Source organism: Chrysemys picta, chromosome 6, assembly GCF_011386835.1.
Source record: "Chrysemys picta bellii isolate R12L10 chromosome 6, ASM1138683v2, whole genome shotgun sequence".
In the NCBI taxonomy this organism is placed as follows: domain Eukaryota; kingdom Metazoa; phylum Chordata; order Testudines; family Emydidae; genus Chrysemys; species Chrysemys picta.
The window spans coordinates 106,960,635-106,973,573 of record NC_088796.1 but is presented as its reverse complement, the minus strand read 5'-3'; the positions used below and the strand labels follow the sequence as shown (position 1 = coordinate 106,973,573).

Below are 12,939 nucleotides of genomic sequence, written 5' to 3'. Positions count from 1 at the left end.
ATAGCCCTGGAGCAAGCAGGGGAAGAGGTATGATTCAAAGTTTGCTGGACTCTCAGTGGCTCTCAGGGTAGCTTCTGGGATGGTCCAGCCAGGACCGACTCTGGCTTTTTTGCCGCCCTAGGCAGAAAAGCCACGAGCCGCCTCCCCCCTCCCCCCCCCCAACGCGGCAGGGGAGGGCGGAGAGCCCGGCTGGGGCTCTCCGCTCTCCCCGGCGGCCAGAGCGCCGGGGGGAGGGCGGAGAGCCCCCAGTGGCCAGAGCGCCGGGAGCAGGGTGGAGAGCCCAGCCGGGGCTCTCCGCTCTCCCCGGCAGCCAGAGTGCTGGGGGGAGGGCGGCAAGCCCGCCGCGGCTCTCCGCTCTCCCCGACTGGCTGGTGCGCCCGGCCAGGGCCCCGCTCTCCCCGACCGGCCGGAGCGCTGTGGGGAGGGCGGCGAGCCTGGCCGGGGCCCACTCTCCCCGACCAGCCGGAGCGCCGGGGGGAGGGCGGCGAGCCCAGTCACGGTCCCACTCTCGGGCCGGAGCGCCCCGCCGCACCGCCCCCCTCCAGGCGCCGCCCCAAGCACATGCTTGGTGGGCGGGTGCCTGGAGCTGGCCCTGGGTCCAGCAGGACCGTATCTAAAGTAACAATCTAGCCCTTACTGTTTCTTTGCCTGTATTCTATTTTAAAATTATCTTGAGACTATTCTGAGCACCTTTTGCAGCATGATTTTGTTTTTTGGTCGGAGGTTAATTTTCTGTTATTCCTGCAACTAATATTTTTACCTTTTATGTCTTCACTTGGCCACTTTGTCTTCTCGTTAGATATTGTGTACCTTTGGTGACTAGAGATAGTATCCGATCCTAGGATTCTCAGATAACATCTTTCTCTTTTTCTTTCTACTTCCTCTTTTCCTCCCACCCGCTCCCTTCAGGTCCAATTCAACCTCACAGTAGTATATGCACTGCTCTCTTCTCTCTCGCTTTTATCAACTCACTGCTTTATGTCACTAGGCTTCTTAAAATTTCTTCTTCTTCTTCATGGCTGACAGCGGTGCAAAGTAAAAATAAAAAAAGGTCAACTGCCCTTGGGAAAAAGTTTTTCTAAGAGAGCAGAAGAAGTTCTATTTAAACTTTTTAGGACACCCCTGAAGAAAGCAAGCCCTTTAAATAAAGTTATCCAAAAAGTCAGGACTTTTGCCTCTTGTAATATTCTCCTTTCTCTGAACACAGAAGTGTCTTTGAAACTAAAAGTTTTTTGTAGTCCCAACTCTCTCTAATGTGCGTGGGTAATACCCAACATTTGCCATTGGCAGACATGGCAAAGTGAAGATAATCTACGCTAAGGGCTTGATCCAACAAACATATGCTTAATTTTGATCAGGTGAGCAGTCCCACTGAAGTCAATGCAGTTTCTACTGCAAGCAATGGGACTATTCAAATGCTTAAAATTAAATGCATGCTTAGGTGTTTGTAGAACTGGGTCTTAAATCTGATGATTTGCATCACTAAAATAATAATTAATTAATTAATGTTTGTTTATTCATAACATTTTAGTGATCTCTAGGGAACTAATTCTGCACTCGTGCAACAAATCTCCCATTAGCTTCAGTGGGAGGATCCTTTGCACTAGGAAGTCCAAAGTGAGCCATTTGTATTACTTTCTTGATTTCTCCTCCCCACCTCCATTTTCCCAAGCACCATTCTATGGTTGAAAGACCAGGGAATAAGCACAGAAGTGAAACTAATGACTGAGATTAATCTATCTGGACAAATGCAGCACCATGACATCAACTGTCCTAAATTTGTAATGTCCATGTTCAAGATGTGAGATTAAAGATCTAAAATAGAACTCTGGGGCCTTTAGGGATTCCAAGGCCACTGCCATGAAATTTTTACTTTCAGATGTAAATTTTAATTGTCTCTAAAAGTCGTATCTTGTAAATAGGCTAGTTTCTGAAAATCTGCTGCTTTCTGAATAGTAGCTCTTGTATTTCAATTGAAACTAAATGGGACTGAGCTTATTACTCCTATTCTGAAAGGTCATTCTGTGAAATGACTATATTTGTGACTATATTAGAAAATAAATCATTTAAAGCCATCCTATGGATGGCTCCTGGCTTGAATGTCTTAGAACCTGCTGTATGACTATGAACAAAGCAAAGAAGCCTGCTTATTTCAAACTGGTCTAAAGCTGCCACCTTCTGGTAAGTAACTGGTACTTTTTGTTAACCAATGTTTGCTGCATGATAGCATTTATAGGCTGCTTTCTATCCTTGATCATTGCTTAGAACGCTGACATATGCCAAAGCTGTACGTAGAGGGTAACATACATTCTTGCTCTTACTGTTGGAGAATGAAAACAGTATCGATACAACAGACACACATCCAAGAAATGGGATCTCGACTGCCAGGAGCCTTTGGGTTGGATTCCTTACTCGGTGCTTGTCGGCCTGGCATGCATACTCTCTCTTCTTGGACTACATCTTTTTCTGGTTGTTTATACGGTGCTGTCCTTCCCATTGCTTCCGGGCCACACCAGGACTTTCTGTTCCTCTGAGGGACTATGTGACATTCTCTGTGTGCTTTCAGGGTCCTCTACCAGCTGTCACTATGCAGTTAGTGAACAATATATCAAATCCACAGGACATTCCCTACCAATCTTAAAACAACAGAGCGACTAACTGGCAAACCAAGTCAGACTTTTCAAAGGATGCTCTGAATTGCCTAAACAATTTCTATCATGCAAATAGCTGCTATAGGTTCAGAGCAGCAATTTGCTTTAGATAAGCCTACAAAATTTCATAGGGTGATCAGAAACCTTTACAAACCTAATGAGGTCATTGTTTTCCATGCCTCCTCCCAACCCAATCATATAGTTACCACCTCACGCTCTCTTTCTTGGTAGTTAGCAGGAGCAGGCGCAATCCCTGGAATGGTGACACAGGCAAAGGCCAGTAACAGTAGAACATATATTACTGGAATGTGGGACAGAGGCAGCTCCCTGTCTGCTGCTGGGTTTGCTGACTACAAACTATTTTCACTTTTCTTGAGGAGGAACCACTCTCTCACCTGACCTTCCTCTTAGGGTTACTTCTCGAGTCCTTCGCCTCTGGCAGGAGCTGTCTGTGGACATACCACATGCACAGACCCAGCCAGCACCGTACCTCACTTACAATATTCTTCCTTCCTATCCCACCTCCCTGTGCCCTAGCAGCTTCTTTCCTTTTTCTGCCCACAAATAAAGGGGCCAGCATGTCCATTTGGGAGTGTATTAGGCTCTTGCTGGCTTGTTTATTCAAATAAATCTGGCCTGTTAGGGAGCTTCCTGGAATGCATCATCCTTCACCCTAGGAAATGCCTAAAACTCACACTTAAAAATCGGAAAATGACTGGCTCAGGATAAATATGATGAGTGTCCACTATAAATTTCAAGGAAGTATTAAAACGAGATCTGGCATGAGAGTGAACAACACTGAGTTCCCCTAACAAATACAGAAAACACTACCACCTCATTGTCTTGCTGCAGGAGAGGCGGGATTCCAAAACTCCAGAACTGTCAGAATCTCACTGGGGGTTAAGGTGCATTTGTGGGAACGTTTTCAACTGAAGAGGTTTGGGATGATTTATATTTTACATATAAGCTCATCGCTGATGTCTGGAAGGAGTGGCCATAAAGCTATGAAATGTGTCAATAAAAGATCAACTATTTTCTCCTCTCTCATCCACATACCATTAATCTTTGTCTTCTGGCTTTAGAATAAGAAACATTCTGATTCTAATGGGCACAGGATCAGTGACAAGCTCCCACTGACAGCAGAAGTGCAGAATTAAACCCTTAGGGTATAGCAGCGATTGCTCTGGCTTTATTCCTCTGGTGTTCTCTGCGACACTGTGCAGGAGGCAAGCCTGGCAGCCCTGATTCACGTCTTGCTCAGACAGATTTTACATTGGTGACTTCCCTGGAGTTACTCCAGGTTTATACCAGTACAGATGAGATTGGAATTAGACCCTCTGGCTCTGGAAGTTCCTACTGTGTCTCCACAACCACTCAACACTGGCAGTGGCTTAGCTGCTATCTATCCCTATTAATGTATAGACTATAATTCAGTAAAGTCTTATGAAAAGGTATTATATAAATCAATACATTTGTGTAGTGGGGTGAACACCTGCTCTGGCCCTGGAGGGGTTGGAAAAGCCCTGCAGAGGGCTGGGGCTGGGCAAGGTAAAACCCTGGCTGATTGGGGGAAGTGGCTGCAGATGGGCCATGCCCCAATCAGGCCACAGCTGGCCTGTATAAAAAGGCTGTGAGCCAGGAGCTTAAGGAGTCTCTCTTTGCCTTCAGAGGGAGAAGGGTCCGGCTGCAGCAAGCTTGAGACAGAGTACCTGAGTGGAGCAGGGCTGGGGAGCCCTAGCCTGGAAAGCCCCAGGCTGTGGCCTAGTAGAAGGCCAAGGGGTACTGGGGGTTGCAGAGGGCAGCCCAGGGCTAGGCCAAGGCAGCAGGTCTAAACCCTCCTTGCCTGTGATGAGTGGCCTATACTGCAGTCTAGCCCAGGGAGTGGGGGCTAGTTGGTGACTGGCAGTGGCCTTATTCTGAGGTGAGGTAGGGATAGTGTGGGGGGGTTTCCCTGGGGAGGGGAGACCCTAGTATTGAGGGGTACTGCCAGGGGGGCAGCACCCCAGATACAAGGGCACCAGGGTCCAGGAGGGATGTGGGGGGGCCAGAGGACAGGCAGATCACCAGCCTGCAGGGGGTGCTCCAGGATGCTGGAAGAGCTACTTCCCAAAAGTCACCAGCAGGAGACGCCGCAGGGGTGAGTCTGCTCCTCTACAATTTGTAATAAGGATAATCAACCAGACCCGTATACCCACCAGTACTCACAGACATACTATGCTGTCATTTCACAGAGTTGTGGTATATTGTAGTATACCTGTGTGCATTTTGTAGCTCTTCACATGAATATCCCTGTGTTCCATTGATTTCCAAGCCTCTTTCTCTATGTTCAGATGCAGGAGAAACTAATTTCAGTGCCAGTCTTTGCTAAATACAACAGGACCCTGGGACATTTTGCTACAAGACTTAAGAAAAAGCTCATCTGAAATGCACTGTATGCCTAATCACACACACAGAAAAAATAGTCATTGGGTGCATTTTCCAGAGGCTAAAATGTTTCCCCTGAAAAACTTTTAATAACTGTGCGGCAGGGGGTCTGGGTGCAGGAGTGGTGCAGCATGGGGCTCAGGGCAGGGGGTTGGGATGCAGGAGGGGTGTGGGGGTGAGGCAGGGGGTTGGGGTGCAGGAGGGGTGTGGGGGTGAGGCAGGGGGTTGGGGTGCAGGAGGGGTGCAGTGTGGGGGTGAGGCAGGGGGTTGGGGTGCAGGAGGGGTGCAGCATGGGGCTCAGGGCAGGGGGTTGGGATGCAGGAGGGGTGCGGGGGTGAGGCAGGGGGTTGGGGTGCAGGAGGGGTGTGGGGGTGAGGCAGGGGGTTGGGGTGCAGGAGGGATGTGGCATGGGGCTCAGGGCAGGGGGTTCAGCTGCAGGAGGGGTTCGGGGGGGCAGGATCTGGCCCGGCGCGTACCGGGAGCAGGGCAGGCTCCCTGCCTGCCTGCCCCCGCACTGCTCTGGGAAGAGGCTGGAAGGGGGGGCAGAGAGGCTGTGTGTTGCTTCAGGCACTGCCCCCAGCAGCACCCATTGGCCGCGGTTCCCTGTTCCTGGCCAATTGGAGCTGCTGGGGGCGGTGCCTGAAGTAACACACAGCCCCTCTGCCCCCCCCTTCCCCACGTTCCAGCCATTTCCCAGAGTGTTGTGGGGACAGGGCAGGCAGGCAGGGAGCCTGCCCTGCCCCCGGTACACGTCCGGTCGGAGCCGCTCTAGGTAAACACTGGGGGAGGGTGGGGGGGCCGCGAGGGGCTCACAGGCCGCAGAAAATAGCCCCGCGGGTCACGTGTTTGAGACCCCTGTACTAATATAAAGCTAAAATGAGAGGAGAATCAAGTCCTATATTTTTCTACCAAGGACTGAATACCATTTGCAATAAATCTCTCTATTGGGCAATTTAACTTTTTCAATGCCAGAGAAGTCTGTAGGGATGTTTTCAGGTAAAGGGAAAACTGCTGAGTGAAGAACTATCCAGAGCAAGCTCAGAAGACAGCAGTGGACAAAAGCTAAATAAAGAAGAGAGTCAGTGGATGGAAAAAAACTCTGGGAATGGGAGAAGTTGAAGTGAAAGGCTTGGCAGATACACTGAGGTTCATCAAGACCTGCAGCATATAAACTTTAATTTAAAATTATGATTCTAAATTATTTTCCAAAACTGAACCAAAAGTCAGCTGATGCTGTGCTAAGTCTGTTGCAGACAAGATCCTGAAACAGTATCTCAGCGTGATACCCTATTTTCTCACAATATCCCCATAATGCTCAGAATATTTGCTGCTCTGTCTGTGGCTATAGCTACTGGGGAATAATTTTTCCCCATTCTTGATTACCTGAAAACTGACCATCCACAATGGCCAAGAACTACTGGAATGGAAAGGGCTAACTGTGATGTTTCTTTACTGTGATTTGACCCAACTCACTTATAAAAAAAAAATAGCAAATACACATGAAAGCTTGATAAGACAGACAGGATCACAAAGCATTGGAAAGCATGCACTTCACTCTTGTCAAGATGCAGCTAAGTTGCACAACTAACTTACATGAAGTTATTAATTTTCATATTCATGCCACCCATTACAGAATCCTTGATCTGCTGCTGGGAAGATTTGTCACTGTGCATGTCTCTCTTAGCTTTAGAATCTACATAAAGAGAGGGGAAAGAAAACAGGAAAGAGGAATCTTCTTTGCGTGGTGGACAGAGCAGAATACGTAAGAAAAGTTAATGTATCTAATTTTCATTTCTCGTTGCATGTGAATCCATACTTTTTAAAAACGTGGCAGATCCAATTCACATCAACAGGAAGGAGGCTCAGGCCCATTAATATTTTCTCAAACATTATGGCCGAATAAGGATATTCTAGATCAACACAGTAGATGCAATAGGAGCTTTTACTCTCTTCAAGAGCTGGATAACCCACTGGCATGGATTTTGGCCACCTATAAAAAACAGCTTCTAGTTTATGAACGGTGCTCACAATATAAAGTTCCCTTTTGCAATATACATTAACTCACCTGGAAAAATGGTATTGTAATGAGGGTAAGCAATCCTTTTGGATTTGAGCCATATATAACAATGTGATGGTGCACTTCTTTCTTCAGATAATCAATAACAGGGAAAATGGTATCAGTCGGTAAAACCTCTGAGAATGAGCCACAACACAATGTTGAGGAGATAAAGACGTATAATTTTGCTGACAGCCATTTTTCAGTTATTTGATGCATATCGGTTTCCAGTTCCCTTATCTTTATTTTGAATGGTCTTCTAAAGTAGCTTGCGCTGACTCTCTTCCACATCACAAATATTATTGGGTATTTAATGCTGTTTCTTGCTGTTTCTGGCAGGAAGGAAAACAGGTTCAAATCAGGGATATTTGAAATACTTCATGAGGCATATCAACCAGACAGATTCCATTCTTTTCTCCCTATTTGTTACTTTCTAACACTACAAAAAGAATAAAAAAGTAATCTCTCCAAAGCCAGTAGAATAAATGACATGTATACTGCTATGAGTAAAACAAAAACAAACACTACATTTATGCACAGCACCTAGCATATGGGTGCCTGAACACACTTGGCATCTCTGGGCAGGGGCAAGTTTAGATTTGGGATAAGAAGCTAAATCCCTACACAGTGGTTCCAATCTGAGTTTTAGGTTTGGACCCATGTCTGATTGGCTTTCAGTACATTTTGATTCAGAATAGCTGATTGGAAAATGGTTTTCCCTGATGGAAAATTTTAACTTTTCATTAAAAAAAATAAAACCCAACATTTTTCAGGGTTTTTTTTTTCGATTTAAAAAATCAATTTTCTGTGAAAAGCAGATTTTTTCATGACAATAATTGTTTTGTTGAAAACCCATTTGTCTACTGAAAAATAAGTTTAGATGGAAAAATTTTAACCAGCCCTAAAAGTAAGCAAGTTACTTCATGGGGGTATTTAATATAGCTGATGATAAATTTTCTGACAGATTGTTTTTCCATTGGAAAATAGTGATTCATCGAAAGCAAAACATTTTGCAGAAACATAAAATCATAGGAATGTAAGGTTGGAAGAGACCTTCAGAGGTCATCTAATCCAGCCCCCTGTGCTGAGGCAGGACCAAGTAAACGTAAGCCATCCCTGGCAGGTGTTTGTTTAACCTGTTCTTAAAAACCTGCAATGATAGGGATTCCACAACCTCCTTTGATAACCTATTCCAGTACTTTAACAATTGTAACTTTTTGACTGATTTAGAGTGCAAATTGCATGAGTTACTAACCACAGTTCCTTTACTCAGGCAGCTACATAAGATTATAATTAAAGATGAGATTGGTGAGACACACATAGAAACATAAAATCTTTATTAGTATTTAGATACAAACAAGTTGCATTGGAGTTACAGTCAAGTAAGAAGAACAAGATAAATACAGCACTATAACACCTGTATTGCACACAGTTGTAACCTTATGGGGACCATCAGAAGTGAAGATGAAGACAAAATTTCCTATGAAACAGAACATCCAGCTCCCACCCAAATCTAGTAGTTAGCAATGATGAGTGGATGGGGAAGTGTCAGAAAGTTTAGTGTGATCTCCCAAAGGTTCAGCTTCTTCTCTGATCTTTAGCAGAACTGCAGCTCCCCTAAGGTCTGCACAACTGGATTGGAAAGTTTACTCCAGCAGGCTTTCTTTCAAGGTTTCTGGTACTTCCCTCTTTTTGTCAGCATCAGAAATATTAGAAGAGATGATTATATGTGCTTCCATTTCATTCTGAATAGGAACCAGAGTTCAAAAGTGCATAAAATAAAGGAATGAGTGGAATTGACCAACTTTTAAAAATAGCTTACCCAGGTGATGGAAAAGTGGCTTGAGGGCTGCATTCATTGGATTTGTTTATATTCTTTATTTATTTACTGCAGGGACTGGGTTTTGTCTATGTGTGGGAGAGTAATGAAAGCCATTAGTAGACCAAACACATTGTATAAAGTACAACTCAAATGCATATCCAATTTTCTGTCTCAATACACATCAAATTAATTTAAATATGTTTTTATTAAAGTTCACATTTTCTTGGTACATATCAAGTGGAATAAAGTTGGCAATATGTCATAATAGAGAGCTAACTAATCTGCTGGTCATGTGGATGTACAAGACAGAGCAGAATAATTCTTCAGTTCTTTATCTGGGTGAACCTGAATAAGAAAAATATACTACGGAATAATCAGTGACATTAATTACTACAAATGGCCTCTGAGCATTTCCTCTTCCAAGCTACATCATAGATAAGAATGTGTGCAGTATTTACCCATCCTCCACTGCTTCACTGATCATATGTTCTAAGATGCTTTCTTGTATATATTGGTTTTTCTTAAATCTTTTCTTTGTATGTGTAGTGGGGCAGCTGCCCCACTCCGATAGGCAGGGGTTAAAAGCAGCCAAGCTAGGCTGATTGGGGAAGCAGCCACAGCTGTGGCCAGCTCAATCAGGGCCCAGCTGGCCCTTATAAGAGGACTGGGGGCCAGAAGCTGCATGAGTCTCACTCTAGTCCTAGAGTGGGAAGGGCTAGCTGCCTGAGAGGAAGGTGCCTGAAGTAGAGCAGTGTTGGGGAAAGGGCAAAGGGGAGCTAGGGAGCTCTAGCCTGGTAAACCCCCAGGCTACAGGCCCTGGTGAAGTCCTACAGCGGTACTGGGGCTGCAGAGATACAGCCAGGGATAGGCAAAGGCAGCAGGTCCTAACCCCTTGCCAATGATGAATGGCTATTACAGACTGCAGTTTGCCTCAGTGCATGGGGGATAGATGATGACTGGCAGTAGCCACTGAGGCAAGGTGGGGTTAGAGTAAGGGGGTACTGCTGGGGGAAGAACCCCAAGGTGAAGGGCATTGGGGTCTGGGACGGACATGGAGCCAGCGGCAGGTGAGACACCAGCCTGCAGGGGTTGCTCCCTATGCTGGAAAAGAGCCAATTCCCTGGATGACCAGCAGGAGGTGCTGTGCCAGTGAGTCTCACCCTGCTACAGTATGTTTTTTAATTTATTGCTAAATGCCAATTCACTTCTCCTTTCTATGATCAGTAAACATTGATAATTAATGAATGAAGCTATTAAGAGTGGTAGGGAATCAGCATTTCACAGGAGCAGGCTCTATGAATTGCAGAATCATGAACAACTACTGGATTTCAGTGGATTACAGTTTTTGCTTTTGTAATTTGCATATGAGCCCTCAAGTAATTTTACTCCAATTACAATAGGCTTTTCCCAGCTTGAGCAGAGATGGTGGGTCAGATCCTCCCATGGTGTTTATCCGCATAGCATCATTGACTCTAGTATGCTACTTACCACCAGCTTAGGGTCTTGCACTGTGTCTTATTCCAGATCTTTTGCAAAAAGAACATTTAGCTGTCGTGTCTGGAGGACAGCACTGTATGTAACATTGCTAATATATTAAACACCTGCAATAATCCAGAACTATGGCACCAAAGAAGGATGGAATAGGAACTTTATTTCCTTGTCTTTATTGGTGGGTATCAGGACCTCATTAGTTTTAGGAAGCATTTTATGTTTCAAGGAGATACAACCAGCAATAATTACTGTACAAAGTTGACTTTAATAAAGCTTTCATAAATGCCTTTGGACCCTAATGATACACCAAAAACCCAGTACATTTATAACTTGCATAGCTGCTGGTCTCTGTGGCCTGTCTAGTTGTACTTATAACATCTGACCTGGGTGGAGGGTTGGGGGGGGGGGGTGTTTTTTTTTTTTTTTTTTTAACACTTTAACCAAGGCTGCCATAAGCTATAGAATCTCTTCTGGGAAAAAAATAAACATCCATAATTACTGTTGGCTTCTATTACGCTAAACTCTTCCACCCAGCAGTTGACTCGAATAGCCAGCCTAGACACTGGGCAAATATGTCAGGGAGAGAGACCGGAGTAGAACTTTGCAGAATTTTTGCTTTCCATCTCCATGCAGTGGACAATAGGAAGTTCTGCCCAGCTACATATCCCTTGACCTGTCAATGGCAAGCCTTTCACCTACTTATGTCCCATCCTGTGTGCAGCCACACAGGGAGCTGTTCAGTGCAAGGGATGCAAACATGCTGCATGAACTCCACATCTAGCCTCTCCTCTGCCTGTAGAACCTCTACAGCTTGATTTTAGCTTTAGTGTGGTTAATGAGAAAATTAAGACTTGTGTTAGCCCTATTAGGGGCGCCTGTAGTGCTGGCCACAATGGACTGTTACAGTGGTGTGGTAGTCAATATCTTGCTGCCCTGTATCAATTGTACTTGTCATATAAATATTGAAAAATGTAAAAGTGCATTTTGGTTATTGTTGCTGTTTGGTGGCATTTTGTTATGCTATAGAACAATTACTCTGGAAATACCTATTTGCATGATAATGGACCACTTTCTTCCAGGCAGTGTCTAAAAACAATCAAAAAGGCTACTGAATTTTTATGCAAAACACCTGCTTGCAGCTTTCCCTTAAATCAAATCATTTGGTGGAATCTGGGAGAACCTTTTAGTACCTTAAAAGCTTTTATACATTGGAATATGACTGTCTAAAAACTAACCTGATGTAAAGCAGAGGAGAGACACCTGTCTCACAACAAAAACAAACCATGGCTGGCACGAGGAAGAAGTACCTTGTATTTTTTGTAGGGATTCCAAGGTTGATGGGACAGGGCACTCCACAGCAAGTTACTGACTTTATAAATGTCTCAGGTACAGATCAGAGGGAAGCTTGATATGTGAAGAGGGAGAAGGGGCAGGAAGGGGACATCCAAACCTTTCCTTATTAGGAAATGTTATTGACCTTGATGAGAGATGCCTTCCTCTCTCCCCCTGTCCCCTGCTTGGTAGCCCTATTTCCTGACTGCAGACCTATGAAGTAGTAATGGGATTTTATGTGCCCAGGCTCCTTTCCATTCCTTGTTCAGCACTGTTGCCTGATCTCATGTCTCTGCTTGAAAAGGCAGTTCTGTCTGTAGGTATACAGCTCTGACCTCTGACAAACAAAGTGTGCGACAAAGTTTAAAAATAGCAATGAAAGGAAGACATTAAGAATTGTTACTTCAGAGACATGCTCTGATGTGAGAGGGGATTCACAAGCTTTTATACTCTGAAACTTAAAGGGAGGCATGTGGTGATGGGGGGGAGAAATGACTACACTTTCAATACAGGAGTCCTCCCTGTGAAGAATTCTATTGGTTTAGTCTGCAGAATAATAAAGTTATGGTAATTGATTAAGAATTGGCATTGCAATATCATTAACATTGTGGTGACCTTTCAGATCATTAACAGTAACGTGAAGTATGAACTCCTGCACTCTAAATATCAGTTAAACTGGAATGTTGCTGTGTTAATGTTTGTTAATTCAGCTGTGCATGGATGGCTCTTTTACAGACAAATGAAATGAAAGGTCCAAGTGTGGGGTTGTCTGGGTTTGAGAGTCTTATCCTGACTGTATCTACATCAGTAGTTCATAACACATATGGCACTGGAACTGTTCATCATAACAGTATTGAAGTAACATTAGATTCTATGTATAATATAGTCATTCTGGATCACTTCTTTAGTTTCTACTCTGATTTTTAAAAATAGCTCATTGGTTTAATCTGTATTTCAACATCTATGCAAATTTGGGACAATGCTTACACTGCTACTTTTATTTATTTTATTTATTAGCATTACTTTTCCTGTGCAGTCAGCACAGAGTTTTACTTATCAGGTTACATTGTTCCTAGGAAAAAGGTCAAACATTTTAATATTTTAGTCCTATGATTACCTCTGAGATTTAGATTCATACTGATATGATAAAAAGGTTATTGGGG

General features: G+C 44.3%; 1 protein-coding gene across 3 annotated transcripts in view; it reads left to right on the top strand.

Annotated features, from left to right (window-relative positions):
- The first annotated feature begins 4,314 nt into the window (after positions 1 to 4,314).
- The window catches only part of TYRP1 (tyrosinase related protein 1), an 85,015-nt gene continuing 76,390 nt past the window's right edge, over positions 4,315 to 12,939 (top strand). The window contains exon 1 of one of the 3 annotated variants that reach the window (XM_065549565.1): positions 4,315 to 4,788. Coding sequence is in view for 2 of the 3 variants with exons in the window: in XM_065549563.1 (XP_065405635.1) it covers positions 10,078 to 10,102 (25 nt within the window). In the remaining variant the exon portion in view is untranslated. Of the gene's footprint in view, positions 4,789 to 9,651; positions 10,123 to 12,939 lie in introns of those variants that run through there. The other 2 variants (XM_065549563.1, XM_065549564.1) reach the window with 2 other exon arrangements.